Below are 15,928 nucleotides of genomic sequence, written 5' to 3'. Positions count from 1 at the left end.
CAGCCGAAGTTGAATTGAGGTTTGGTTTCATCAGATCATATAATCGTTTGCCTCATGATTTCATGTGCTGCTGTGCTCCCATGCATTTTGTCAGGAGTGGCTTCTCTCTGGCCTTCCTGCCATTTAGCCCAGATTTGTGAAGAATTCCACTCACTGTTGTCCTTCCAGGAACATCTCCCACTGCAAGAAGCTGCAGTATGTAGTTCTGCCAAAGCGGCCCATGGGGCTTGTTCTCTGAGCAGAGTTCATCTTTGGATCTTCTTTGGAGGTTTCTCAGTGTGGTCAGAACATTAGTTTTAGTTATACTCTGGGTAGTCGTATTTTCTTTTCATTTGGTGATGATGGAATCTCAGCTGCTGAGAAATTATTTTTATACCATTTTCCAGATACACAGTTCCCTGGACTTTCTGCACACTTTCAAACAGCCATTTCCAATCAATAATTACATCTTATTAATCTTCATATGTCTCAGAGGGGGTAATTTTGTAGATATATTAAATTCAGTTATTTTGAGTTTGGTGTTTTTCATTGTTCCTGTGCGGACAGTACAGATGGTCACTGCAGTCTGATGTCACTCACCTGAGGAGCGGTCACCACAGATGGCGCAGATGTGTTTTGTGAGCGACAGGGCTGTGCCTGAGGGCTGGGCGGGCACCTTCATCACACCGTTGAGGCCCAGCGGGGGCTTAATGTCCTCCGTACTGCTGACCGAGTTCATCGGAGAGTTCAGCTGGAACATCAACACACACAAACACACACGCCGACAGGTCACAAAACCGCCCGCCTCAAGTCAACACAGGTGACATCATGCACCTCCATAACACAAACACACAACCCCTCACATAGCTCAGCATAGTTAGTTGATGACATTAACTATTGAACGAGGGCCAGGTCTGCAAAGGGAAGAGGAGGTTTGGTTACACATACAAACAGGGATATTAAATTGGAGTAGAGTTATGTCACGCAGATTGTCCTGAACAATTTGCTAAATGCAGAATGTGAGAGGGATATTATGACTTCTGATACTCAATACAGATGGTCAGCGGTCCAAGCAGCAGCTCTTTTTGCCCTCTTTCATTGCTCCCTCTCTCCTCCCTCCTGTTCCCTCTGCTCCAGATCTAAATCTGGCGCAGCAGGATCCTGCACCACTCCACCCCAGGAACTCTTTTATTCATGCTCTCAACAAGCCCCGCTGGCTCCCAAATGTTCAGCACTAGCATAACTCCACTGCAAAATTTAACAGTACAGCGGAATAAAGAGACAGCATTTGTTTTAGCAGCAGTGCAACGGCAGCCTTAAGTCTTACTTCAATTGCTGCCTGCCTCTCTCCCTGAAAAAGATCAAATTCATCTTTAAGTGACCTCCAATTGCCTTTTGATAAAAGTGGAGAGCAAGGGGAGACTAATTATTATCACTAGCTACATGCTGTTTTCAGAGGAGATAAACGTTAGGAGGTTTGTCTATAAATGATCCTAAAACAGTATATGTACTGGATGGAACAGATGCTAGCTACCCATTAGCACCATGTGAGTGAAAAAAAAAAAGAAAAAAGCACAACTCTGCTTGACTGGGCTAATGACAAAATGAAATTAGACTGAGGGAAGAAAATGAAGGAGGAATTAAATATATTCAGACAAGTGGATCCCTGACAAAACATACCCACAACCGAGCGGTAAGAGACAGGACAGAGTTGGCAGAGCAGCCGCATGGACTCATATAGCCAGATGTGTTTTCATTAAGTTCTCGCATATGAGACGTCTGACAGTACAAACACTTTTTTGGCTCTAAATTTAGCCTTTTCTCTTGCAGAGGAGCCCCGTCCCTGTCTGCAGGGATCGGTCAAGACAGGAAAAGCATTTTGTTCTTATAATGATGAGACAAACATGATAGTCTGAGAGTGTGAATACATTAGCTACACAGTGGGAAAACATGGAGTAGTACACCTCACTCTCTCAAATATGATATATAAACCAAACATACAAATATTTCCACAATTCCATGTACAGTCTTTTATTTATTCCAAGACTGCAACTATGGAATATTTTCATAATAAGAGCGTGAGACAAATCATTCGCATGACTAACTGAGTAACCAGACATCTTTTTTTTCTTTTTTTTTTGGTGTAATGAGACATAACACAAAAGATGACATAAAAGCTAACAGACATGACATAAAGTAGTTTTGCCTGTTTGCCTGTCTATTAATCCATCAGTTGATCGACAGTAAACCTAATTAGTCGCTGATGTTATTTATTAAGCAAAAACACATAGGACTATAGGAAATTGTGATGGATGTTTTTCACCATTTTATGACTTTCTGCAATAAATGTAATTAAATAAAAAAACAGAAACTCACACACACATATTTGTGAGAGAATATGAAGGATATTTAAGGACACCTTTGCAGTTTAGTACTTAAAGTCCGGGAGACAGATCGTTTAAAAAAAAAAAAAAGAAAAAAAGGAGAGAATGATTAAGAATGGTAAGGTATCCTGACCTTTAGTCCCTTCATGGGTAAAGCTCCAAACAACCCTGGATAGCATCTTAAGTACCATCCTCAAGCAAATTGTCCTCAACATGTAAAATGAGTGGAGTGCCCCTTTTATCTCTGTATGCCACTTCTGTTAAGAATCTTGAACAAGACTAGCTAGTTTAGCTTATAGCCCTGCAGCTAATGCAGCATCTGGGCTTCTTTGAAAGTAAAATGTGCTCGACTATATGTCTCTTCTTTTCACTCTTCCCTCTTTTCTCCTCTCCAACTTGTGCAGTAAATATGCAGCATCGTAACTGCTACAGTGATTAGCAGTTATGTCCATGCACTAACAAACAAATGCATCACTTTTGGAAAGAACTTGCTCCTCAGTGTTTGAACAGTTGAACTCTGGTTCATGCCACCTCCAGACATTGTCTGATGACCATGCAGTGGTTGGGGGTATAAGTGATGTGCAGGAGGAGGAGTACAGAGCGCTGTTAGATGATTTTGTGGAGTGGTTTGGAAAAATAATACGCTTCTGAATGTGGCCAAGACCAGAGAGATGGTGATCGACTTCAGAAGGAGGAGGACGGCTACACAGGCCCTGTGTATTCTGGAAGAGGATGTTAATGTGGTGGAGGACTACAAGTACCTGGGCGTCCACCTTGACAACAGACTGAACTGGAAAACCAACACTCTGACTGTGTAGAAGAAGGGGATGAGCAGACTCCATTTCCTGAGGGAGCTGAAATCCTCCAACATGTGCAGCAGGATGTTAGAAATCTTCTACCAGTCTGTTGTGCCCAGTGCACTGTACTTCACTGTCGTCTGCTGGTGGAGCAGCATCGAAACGGGTGACACCACCAAACTGAAGTTGTGTTGAAGAGGAGGGCACAGAACAAACTGTTATCCATTATAGATAAACCTGAACACCCTCTCCACCACATACTGGGCAGGCAGCAGAGCACTTTCTCTAACATACTGGTTCAGCTCTGCTGTCATAAGGACCAATACATGGACATCCTTCATGCCCACAGCAATAACTCCTTACAGCTCTTTTCAACTCCACACCTCAGTCTGACCGAGACTCTCAGCTTAAGTGTTTCTGCTTCAAACAAACTCCACTCTGTTTGCACAACTTTGCACATTATACACTGTATATTGAACTATTTTATTTTATTTTGTTATTCACTGTGTTGCAAATACACAGACACAGTATACTATATGCACATGCATGTGACATAGTACACACAAAGATGCCCACAAAGTGTACTATTACTCACTGAGCTGCTGTGGCTCCTGGCATCTCATTTCACCTTTGGAAACTCTAATATTTGATTCTTCTTAAATAGCTTCAAAGTTAGAAAAATGTCAGCAATACCATAGACAGCACATTTTGGCTTGGAGCTACAATATATCATGCTTACACTGAGTGAAATATTACAAACCACAGTGCTTTAACATCACATCAAATAGAAAGTTCTAGATGTCTTCTGCATCATTTTATACACACTACCACTGAATCTAGCATGACATATGTGGTGTCATGGGAACTTGACTTGGGAGCCTGACTAGACTTTTAAAAAAGGCTTATATGGGTTTGAATGTTTGCCTGCATGTGAATGATGGATCCGGTGGTGGGTTTTCCGTGGGTTGAAAAGGTTAAAGCCCTCCACTACATGAAAATGTTCAATTCACACGCTGTCACCCACCCCTGGCCTGCTCTTCACACCCTATTAACAAAAATACACACTTAATGCAACACACACACACACACACACACACACACACACACACACACACACACACACACACACACACACACAAAGCTTAAGCTTCACAAAAATAAATAAATAAACAAAAAGATTATTCCCAGGTTATTACCCAGCAGAGCTTTACTTGTGGAATTTTATATATAATTTCATTATTAATAAACAAGGAAAATCTTCTGCAGAATATCAACTCACAGCATAGTTGATATTAAAGTGATAGAACTGCATATGTGCTGCTTAAACTGTGAAAACAAGTATCCTCTGCATTATCTAAATGCATAATAGACACACAGACGTACAAGGACAGTTATTATTGTTAGCTTTTTGTTGGTGAAATACCACCCGGTGCTGAAAAAGCCTTTCTTGCAGGGAAAAAGATGATTTTTAAGTGAGCATCTCAATGACACAAAGGGACCAACAAAGCTGCATCATTTGTTTGGAACCAGCTTTTGGCAGCATGTGGACACACCCACATCTCTGTACCCATACACACATGCACACAAAAAACACACACATGCACACGAAAAACACAGACACACACAACGTGAGGACTTACCTCAGCGAAACGCCTGAATCTAGTCTTTTGCCCTCCAGAGCAGCACTAACACAGTTGTCTCCTAAGCTGAGATCGTCTCTATCAAACTCTCTGTCTGCCTGACAGAAAAGACTCTTCCACTCACAATCTATTTTCAGTAAACCTGCAACTCAATCTCAGAGACATTACTCCCCACGGTGGGGTGGGCAGACCGGGGGGCCTTTCTTTCTCTTCTGCCCATGGCGATGGAGGAAAGTCGGGGGGATTAAAGGGGCTCAGGACTGGTTCTGGAAATAGAATACATATGCCTTCCCCTACAACACATACATGTGACCCTTCATAGGGTGGTATGCCAGCTGTGTGTACAGCCATATCATCTCAGGAAACCCCTTGACAATCCTCTCCTTGCATACTGCCTATGTATATTTTTTTATATGCTTCCCTTCAAACTTTTACAGGCTGAGCGAGAGAAACAAACGAGGGATATTTAACATCAAGGACTAGAAATGTAGGACATAAGATTCCCTGCAGAACAATGTACAACATGAGCGCCTGAAATGCTACAGCTGAATAACACTGTTTCATGTGCTGCAGGTGTTATGTAACATGTTGTGGGGGACATTCGATTGGTACATCCAGTACAGTGGTGGTCTCTGTCTGCTTGTGGGTGTCAGATTCTGCACAGAACTGATATATGTGATTATATGTCCTGTGCTACCCGCTGGCTTCAGCACACTGATGGAATATTCAAACATGTAAAAGTGATGATTTAATAGTTCCCTAAAGGAGTGTTGGTTCTGGAGCTGAGGTTTGTATCTACACGTTTTCAGATACTGTAAGTGGATGTATTCTAAATAAAGGTATACTGTATGTTTTTGTAAAAAATGTGGGGGACTGCATTAAATGTAATGCATTATATGAATATAGATGTTTTGGTAGTTTTGTAAAAACATAGTACAATAAACTACAAATTGTTTTTTACACTACGATAGCCAGAGATTCTAAGCTTTCGATAAAGTTAGTACATTAACATATTCCATTACAAAGATAGAGAAAAGAAATTTGTTTTTAAATGAGTATGTGTAGTTTTGGTTTCATAAACCACGTTTCCTGTAATCAATACATGGTAGTTACAAAGATGACAAAAATGCTCATCACAAGTTCCCAGTGTCCAATGTGACAGTGTAATGGCTATAGAATAACAACACCCTGAGCGTTTAGACTGGTTCCCCATAATCCTCACTCTATGCAATTCTTCCTGCCACCTGCCTTCTCTTTTGGCCGGTAGCTATCAGTAGCTTTCCCCAGGTAGTGGAAAAAGCGGACATTGATAGAAACCCAGATTTAACCCAACAATCGGCAGTGACATTTCTCATCAAAAGATTTGCCGACACTGTTTCGAGTCGGCTACGCTTGCTGTAGTTGTCTTCCTCAACTTTCATTCATTTTAATAGAAAGAATCATCGTGGCAGCAGAGCAGGTCCTGTAAACTATTAGTATGCTATGACAACACACATGGTGGAGAAATAAAAAGGAAGGAGTTGTCCCTCGAGTGAACACAGGAGAAAAGGAAAGAAGACAGTGGAGGCCTCTGCTTAAGACAGGCTTAGCTCGATTCAGAGAGTCAGAGCACAGACTTTGCTCATAAAGACACTTCAAAAGGAGACATCAAATCCTGCAGCGCACCACTCCTCAATGCACAACCCTCATGTGGAACTTCAGTTGCTTTCCAGTTCAAGGGCACCTTTTCTTAACACACAGAGAAAGTTATCTTCAGAGTATTCTTTCAAAACGCCCTCACAGAGTTCCTTCAGAAATCTACGCAGTGGCACAACATGGCCAGGAAGAGCGTGTTATACTTTACAATCCATTGTCATACAGTAGATCTCATTCTCCAAAACTCTATTGCTCCCTAAACCAGACTTTGCCCTCGAATGATTCAATTTACTTTTGCTTTAAGGCAAGAAACTAATGATGAGGAAGTGTGAGTGAACAGGATACAAATCTCCTGTTGACAGTAGACAACACCCAACCAACTGCCTCCTGAGAGGTGAGGACAGGGATCAGGTCATGATGTAACCTAATGATAACCCTGTGTCACATTTCACCTCTGACACCTCATGACAACTACTTCCTTCTAAAAGCACACTTATCTCAACAGCCCTGCAAACTATGAGAGGAATGAGTAAGAACTCTCCTCTCATCCTTGTGGTGTGTTTGTGTTTGTGTGTGTGTGTGTGTGTGTGTGTGTGTGACTCTTATCTGGACACGTAACAGCAAAGATGGGTTGCATTGGGTTTCACAGAGGGTGTGTGTGTTAATGGGCCCGCTCTTCTATGGCCTTCAGGGTACATTCACAGTAAGGCACCCTTTGGGATCAATTACGGCAGTGTTACGAGTTTGAAAGACACCTGTTTCAACACATAGTTTGCAAACAAGCACAAATCAACCGACACGTGGGCATGAGCACGCACACAACACGCAGAATAGTTCATCCTGCACTTCAGCTATTTGCGGATGAACTTAGGGGTCATCTGCAATATGTCATGAAACTGTAAATTTAAACTCAGGATAAGGAAACAGGACGGACAGATGAATTATACCAACTACAACATGCTGAGTGACTTGAAATTTCAAATCCCTACATCTCAATGTCATGGAATTTCTGTCCAAAAGACCTCATTTTTATCCTTAATATTTGAAAAGAAAAAACTTTCTGTCTACTCGAAAAGCATTGAGGAAGATTTAACAAGCTAATGTCAATCATAGTGATGCAAATTTATTTGGTCTCCATTGTAAAATAATCTCATTGTTACCATATATTCTTAGTGGAGTGTACCAGCTGGGCTGTGACTGTGATTTGAATTTACACCAAGTCACCAACCCTGACTGATCAGGGTTGTAGCTGCACCTGGTCTTATGATGTCTGTAAATACACAGGAAGCAATAATTGTTGCTAAGCAACGCACTTCACTCTAACTTTTACCTTCAAAACAAGCTGAAAGAAGCTGGAAAATGTGAGCGCCACCAGCACCTGCAGGCATGACGTCCAGTAGGTTTGTCACAGATGACTTTCTTGTCTTAATGCTTCTTGGTAGTCTGACTTTCCAACTTACAGCTCCTCCATACTAAATGTAAAAGTTAAACCCAGGCACAACACATTAAGTGCAAACTGGTCATAACTTTAAGTTGATAGTAACATTCAGTTCAAAGTTGGACGTAACATTACACCAAGGTGTAGGCCCAGCTGGTGCACGCCACTCCAAATGTTTTAGGAAGTAGTCATTCTGACGACTACATTCCCTCACCTGATTAGCATTTGAAATGATATTTACAGCCAATTCACAACCGCAAAAACATGATTTTTACAACATAGAATCAGTCAAGATCAAACGCTCGGGTACTTTCAAAATAAGAGGAACATTAAATTATGATTTTTTTGCAGAGGAATAAAGAATACTTCACTGATGACTTCATTGATAGTTAACCACTCTTACAACATTTTTTACGGATCAATACTAATATGTTGTGTGCACTTAAGGGTTGCCAGGTTGGAGCGCATATTTATAATTGCAGCCTTGAGGACTTATGACAGCATTTGCACTATTCAATGTTGTTAGACCATTAGTAAACTGTATTTTGTTCTTGATATTGTGCAGCTGTCCTTCTGGATTGAATCAAGAGAATATAACAAAACATTTTAATTTATTCTAATGGCTTATTAATGAACTGTAATTGAATACATGTATTATTTATTAATCATTAATAAAGCTTTTAGTGACAACATATAAACCCTTTCTTAGTATGTCTTATCGAAAAATAGCTCCTTGATTATTGCCACTCAGCTCTAACAAAACGCACTCTCTGCTCTCTCCCAGTAGCTTAGAATTTAGGAGAGGCAGACATTATTCTAGACAGCTCAGGGGTTCCCAACACTCACCCCATGCTGTGCTGCAACAGATAAAATGAATCATCTCAAGCACTGCTGGCACCCGTGTGTGTGTTTTGACAGAAACTTTTGTTAAAGTGAAAAAACGGATATTAGACGATCAGTGGCATGAAAGGCAGTGAGCCTTACAGCACTGGAGTGGTAATGCGCAGAGCGACTCTCAGCTGTTGTCTCACCTCAGAATGGCAGTATCTGTGTGTGTGTTTTTGTAAGTGTTTTTGGCATCCGTGGGAGTGTGTGTGCACATAGGGGTGGATCCGGTATGCATACATGTATTTTTAATTTTTTGTGCCAGTTATGTGTGTGTGTGTGTGTGTGTGTGTGTGTGTGTGTGTGTGTGTGTGTGTGTGTGTGTGTGTGTGTGTCTGCATGTATGTGTTTCTGGATTTCTGAATGCAAGAGAATGTGTTTCTGTTTTATCTGGGTGAATGTTCAGAACTGTGTCCTTTTGGCATTATGTGTGTGTTTGTGTGTGCATGTGTGTGCGTATGAGTGTAAGGGCTGTCTTTACAGGAAACAGTGCTGCTGTGGCCACTGACATAGCAGCTCTTACAGTGGAGTAAAACATGTAGTAACCATGGTAAAATGTATGCATGTCATAATCAGGGACTTTCCCTGATATAGTGGAAAGTGAAAGGGTGTTTTTGTGTGTGTCCTCCTCTGTATATTTTGACTGTTCGCATTTCAAAAAGTAAGTGAAACGTAATGACCACACAATATCTATCTCTACCATAATGTTATTATACAGAGATGGCTCTTTTTTGTCCTGTTTCTATATTATTGTCATTATTCATAAGATGAATCAAGTTCTTTGTGGCATCAGAAAATATAAATATAAACGTAACAATCAGTAAAATGCTGCATGACTTCCTATCAGTCACCAGAATTCGACTCCCCTATGTGGGTCCATGAATCAATGCTGATGCAGGACTACAGTCGCCAAAACCAATGTTCATGTTTACAGCTTGTGGTGTTTGTAAAAAGCCAGTGTGAACACAAACTGGAACAAAGCTAAACAGCAGCAATGTATCATTTTTCTACTTGGTTTGGACCAAATGAACCAAACTAAAAGTGTGAAAGCACCATTAGAGTCATAAGAAAAAGAAATACATGTAAAACATACAATACACATAGATGGGTACATTGTATGATGATCACCAAACAATTTGGCTCCAACTACAGTTGGTACACTTAACTGCATGTTATAATTTAGGCAGCACTGCTTACTATACTTTAAGGAATTAACTTCCAATTTCCATCCTTATCAAGGGATAACTCACAATAAGTCAATGTGGTGCACGTCTCAATGTGGATTCCTTATTAGAAACAATATTAGAAACGTATGCATTCCCACTGCTTTTGCCAACTTTATAATAAATATTGCCACTAAAGTAAGTTAACAAAGCTGTGATAATGGCTGGTTGGTACAAATTCATATATATGTTCATAATAAATCCATAAACAGTCATGTAGCCTTGACACTGTAGCTGTGTGGTTATGTTAAATAATGCACACCCTCCATGCAATCAAACTCAAGGATTGAGACAACAATTTATGAGGGAAAACCAGGTCCATAAATTCAAAACATCATTAATAGTCTGTGACATTGTATAAAAAGCCTATATATGGGTGTGATCACACCTAATTATGTCAGCAATCTGTTAGTAACTGATAAATCGGCGAGTGATTACTCTGTCCATTAGTCTTCTAGCAATTAACTGACCGTCCACTTCCATTGTCAAATAAGCGATTAGTATTTCCATTTTCCAACGCTAAATCAACCCGTCAGTATCCCACTAGTGTTTCCATCGTCCACTGGTTTGTCCCTCAGCAAGTCACTGAAAAGACTTTCATTGTCTTACATCACTTGGAGATGGATCAAGAAGTATTTTCAGTGTCGAAACGAGAGCCAATCCAGAGATTAATTCTCGAGTACGTCCATTATCATCAACTCATTCATCATGGTTTTCGCAACGTTCTCTGTTATGCTACATGAAAATTAAATGGTATTTTTTTTTTCATCAAATTGCACATAATCCAGCAGTAATTCAAACAGTATTTCAGTGTCAAGCCACAAGTAGTCAGATTGATTGCATCCTGCAAGTGATTCAGTATTTCCATTGTCCACCATCCAGCAGATAATGGACTGATAAATCCACTGGCAAGTCACCCAGCGTTTAACGGGCTAATGTTTTACTTAGGTATTAGCATGTCACACAGCCACTGGTTAACTGCTATTTTTCCTGGCCGCTAATGTTTCCATTGGTGTTATCCGCTGAGTAATTGATTAGCTCTTCAAACAAGATGTGGGGGCTGATCTACACCTACTCTGGCAGAATGTAGTCCGATGCTGAACACCCGCTGTTTAATAGATCATTCTAATCTGGAACTAACTTTTATGGTCTTTGTATGGAAAAGGTCAGTCTGGTGTTATTAGTCTAGAGCATTTGGTGCAGACATCTTTTAATAACGGCACAAATTTTTGTCATCGTTACAACAGATGAAAATCTTCACATCACAGCATTTTTCTTTGTGTGTGTAAACAGCTAAGGCTGCATAACAGCATAACCTGACAGCTGTCAATAATTGCACGTTAAATAAAAGATAACATGGCAAACCCTGAACGGTCTGGTACCTCAACAAACGCTGTTTGACCGGTGTTTGCCTCCTTTATCCTGTCTTTACAGAGCTTATTTTTTTCTTGGTGGTTTTTGCTTTCACTGTGTTGAGAGAGAAATGTGTCCATAACAACTTTCTGTACAAATTGTACAGGGATGTTCACAGTGAGAAAAAGGTAGAATTAGTCAAAGAGAAAATGTCATTACACTTCACAGACATGCCACAGTGTACATGTCTGTCCACAGACAGTGTTGAGTTGCTGTAAGATCACACCACCAGATGCAATTAAAGCCCTAAAGGGATTATTTGAAGCTTTAAAATAAATATGTGGCCCGAGGCATTCGAACCGCAACGTCTAGAGTCTGCATTTGGAGGCTGATCTCTGAAACTTAAACCTAATGTTACTGTTTCTATCCCTTATAGCTGCCACCTCCTAAATGGCTTGTCTCCTGTGTGGCCCCACACAAGCTAGAACACCCACAGGCCCAAACTTTATCATGCTACACACAGCCAAATGGTGGCCTTGACAAATAAGGGTGAAGAAAAAAAATTGGTGCATTTATTATTTATTTATCATTATTTCTATCAATACAACAAACCTCTGCCACTCTTGAGTTTCTCTTTTTTTTTTTTTTTTTTTTTTAAGAAAACTGCTTTTTCCTCACTGATTGTACTGTACTTTCTGTGCTGTCATGATTATTTTAACTAAACAACACTTCCTGCATAAGTTTCAAAATAAAAGCCTTAGGGGGAAGGGGATTTTCCCCCTCCACAGCAGGAGCAGTTTTAATATGAAACAGATGTGGGAAATGTGCATTAACAGCACACAGCAGCAACAGCAAATCGACATGGCAATTTGGAAACTTCTTACTAAAATATTATAAAGTTTATTGTATTTATGTAACGGGATTTAATTTGAAATAAAGGCCTGTCTGTAAGAATAGGGAGATTGTCTCTACAAGAAACTAAGAACTAAAGAACTGTGTACTAAACTCTCAGTGAAGCACAACTTAATTAATTCTACACATTAGTTACACTTCCTTGAACTACCAGTGGTGGGGGAAAAAGTGGTCTCTAAAACTGCTTGTAATTGCTACCTGGAGACAGCTTTGGCAAAAAAAATTCTTTTCCCCCATCCATTTGAGGGTTGATTGACGTTAGAGAGCCTTAACTGTTCCCCTGGGACCCTACACACAGCCCCTTTGTGCAGCCATTAGAGCCATGCAACCATGATGTCATGCAAAGTGACTACAGCAAGGTCCATCAAAGACCAGAGCAGTGGAATGGACCTTTATTACTCCCACACAGGAAAAGGGGCTGAGGTCTACTACTGTCCCTGTCTCTCTCTCTCTCTCTCCATTTCTTTCTCTTATGTGTGTGTGCGCGTGCGTAGTGTTTCGGTCTCCTAGCGACCCTAACCTAAACACAACATACCCAAAAGCGGCACATGACATCATCACCGCTGCTCATTTATAACTAATTAGGAGCGTGTTCCATTTCTTGTAAAACATTTACACCTTTTTCATATTAGTGTTTCTTCTGAGTCTGACTCCAAAAACACTCCAGCTTTATATGTATTTTTAAGCCATGTTGAGAGACACTGGAGGCCTGTTGTAGGTTTAGGAATCTCAAGAAGGTTTCTGAGGGAGCCAGAGGGGTGCAGACTGAGCCGCAAAATGGAAAATGAGAATCGGCAGTGGCCCGATGATAAAGATCCCCCTTTGCAGCAAGAAAAAACAACAGCCAGACAACTCTGGCTATTGTCATTGGAAGTGTAAAATGTGTTCCAACCCCTGCGTATAATCCCTTCCAGCTGCTTGAAGAGTTGCGGCGTCTGTGATCGAGGGATGGTCTCTATTGTCAGTGAGTTCAAGCCCACAGACATGACCAGTGATGGGTCTGATCATGGCTGTGGCCTGGCATCACCCCCGGATCAGATACCCGGGGCGATGTCTCGCCATCTCTCCCGTCATATAACTCATATAACAATCCCTATAATTGCAAAACCAGTGAATGAAAGTATGCATTTCGCATTGTGGGTAAATGATTCCTGTCAAAATATGTTTGCTCACAGTACATGTGCTCCCACTTAGAACAATGCAGATGCTTTTCTGTTAGTCAACAATATACACAAGAGATAACTGGGATGCACAGTTTAGATGCGACAAACTTAAAAAAATTTCCCAGTGGGGAAAAAAAAAAAAAAGAATAAAAGAAAAAGCACAGCCACAGTATGTCAGTGTGTCTGGATGTTTGGGACAGAACTGAAGGGGAAGCACTGTTGTTTGAGATGTAAGAATTGGCTGATGATAAAGGACTGTCTCTCTCTTTACATGTGGTTTGGCTTTTGGAGGACAAAAGATTCCAGTGAGAATGGGACTGTTGTTCATCCCGTCCCCGGCTTTCATCAAGTTGTCATTTACATCTTTGATGTAGAGGAATGTTAAGACTCATTCTTTTTGGTTTTTACAATTTTTTATTTAAAATTGCAGTTTTCATTGTCTTTTTTCATATAAGAACACATTTTCATCTAGACTTTATATTTCCAAGCATCTAAATGTTGTGTTTCCTGCTGCAGGAAGACAATAAGATTGTAGTTTATGGTAAACAAGTTTGAAAGACGATAACATGTATGAAAGGAAATGGAAAAGAAAAACGAGACACAACTATCTTTCTTTTATGACACTATACGGTCGAATAATACAATTTAGTATATGCAAAATCTGTGTGGTCACGGGTATGCGAGTTTACAGTGAGTGTGTGTGAGTCGATGCCTATGAGTGTGTGTGTGTGTTTGTGTGTGTGGTGGTGGGGGGTTAGCATAGGTGGGGGTCTTGTAATGGGCTCTGGGCGGTTAAGTAGGGGAAGAGGCTGAGCTGTGACCTCGTTCCAGTCAACTGCTCATGAAAACAGCAAGTCAGCCGAGTGTTAAGAGCAAGTGGCATACGCCGTCTGACTCAAATCACGTTTCATCAAAAGTGCCGCGCCTCACGACCACAGGGCCCTGCCACCATCTTTAACCTCTCAGCCACACCACTCTCACATCAAACTGCCATTCTCCACCCTGACTGAGCAACAGTAAGCAGCGTCCATGGTCTCAGTTATGCAAAAGTTCATGGTTAACAGCTGAAATCCTCAAACGTTAAGACCTGTCACATTTAGGGCTGGACACCATTTCTTTGTCTTACTTTGAATAATTTACGATGGATTTTCAACAAGATTGTTTTTCTTTGATAAAATGGCAAAACTAATACCAAGTATTTAACATTTACAAGCAGCATATAAACATTTATTAAATGGTTTTATAACATATTATGATGTAGTTGGACACACATACGGTGAAGAGGAAAAGGTATTGTTGTATCGGACGTAATTGGTGGCTAGGATAAATAAAAACTTGTCCTTATAGCTACATTATAGTGTGTTATAAACCATTTGATAAATGTGTGTATACTGCTTACTGCTACTTATAAATCCTAAATAGGGAGACTTGAATGTTGCTTTAACAAACAGTTAGAAACTCACTAAAACTCCTGTCATAGATTCAATCAAAAAAGACAGACTGAGCAACATTTGTTACCTAAACATCCAACCTGCATACAAAGTGTGCCGCTTCAGGACAGAAACAGTAGAAGAGATGAAAGTGTTGGAATTAAAAAGTGTAGAAGAATCTGAAAGAGAGGGGGAAGTGGGCTTTCTAGCAATGAAAGATTCTGGCCGCTTTCTGAAAGTGCCCCTAATCCACTCCTAACTCCATTACATGTGGGACACTTTCGTTCAGAAGGCGGCGATAAGCCCAACAATAGTGAGGAGAGCCCATTCCAAATAGCATCCCATTGCCAATGCACTTTAACACAATTATTAACAAACACAAAAAAGGGCAGCCACTGCATTTTGGGGGGAAACAATTTCAATTTTAGATATGGCTCCAGACGGAAACTGGGACACTGCAGGCTTTGATGTCTTAATTGTGTGTGTGTGTTTTCTTCTTTTTTTTTTCTTTTTTTTTTTTTAATACCAAAGAAACCAAGGCTTATTGATTGAACAAAACCGACACAGACAGAGAGGGAGAGGAAATGGAGACGATGTGAAAGAGACAACGAATTAAACAACAAGAGAGGGGTAAATAAAGAGTAAATAGGACAGTAAAAGAGACAGGAAGAATGAAGGGACGGAGAAGAAAGCAAGATATAGCGGGAGAGAGTGATAAACACGCCTCAGATATAGAAGAAAGAGTGACAGAGCTGAAGTACTGTGGAATCCCAGTTGAATAGGCCTTGATTAACTGTGGCATGAGGTCAAAGCAGGGCCTCAGTCTGCTGGGGCCTGGCTTAGGAGAAATTGTGTGTGTGAGTGTGCGTGTCCTTCTCTGTGTGTGTGTGTGTGTGTGTGAGTGTGCAAGTGCAAGCAACTATAATTTGCACTTCTGAGACATGTGAATACAGTTTGTAAGACATGATACACAGCAGTCTGTCTGGTTAGTTTATAGTGTGTTGAAAGTAAATACACAGAACAACCTCATGATACTAGGGTGGAGGCTGCTGAACATGAAGGTTTTGGTTTCTGAATGTGACGATTCTT

General features: G+C 40.6%; 1 protein-coding gene across 2 annotated transcripts in view; it reads right to left on the bottom strand.

The window, feature by feature from the left end:
- Positions 1 to 15,928, bottom strand: part of rxraa (retinoid X receptor, alpha a) — a 107,240-nt gene that overhangs the window by 26,848 nt on the left and 64,464 nt on the right. For both annotated transcript variants that reach the window (XM_087174312.1, XM_023407524.2), the window contains exon 4: positions 580 to 730. In XM_087174312.1, the coding sequence (XP_087030438.1) occupies positions 580 to 730 (151 nt within the window). The remainder of the gene's footprint in view (positions 1 to 579; positions 731 to 15,928) is intronic.

This window comes from Seriola lalandi, unplaced genomic scaffold (genome assembly GCF_002814215.2).
Source record: "Seriola lalandi dorsalis isolate HSWRI2012SDOR001 ecotype SW California unplaced genomic scaffold, Sedor1 jcf7180002054337, whole genome shotgun sequence".
Classification (NCBI taxonomy): Eukaryota; Metazoa; Chordata; class Actinopteri; order Carangiformes; family Carangidae; genus Seriola; species Seriola lalandi.
This window is presented reverse-complemented; position numbering and strand designations above follow the sequence as displayed.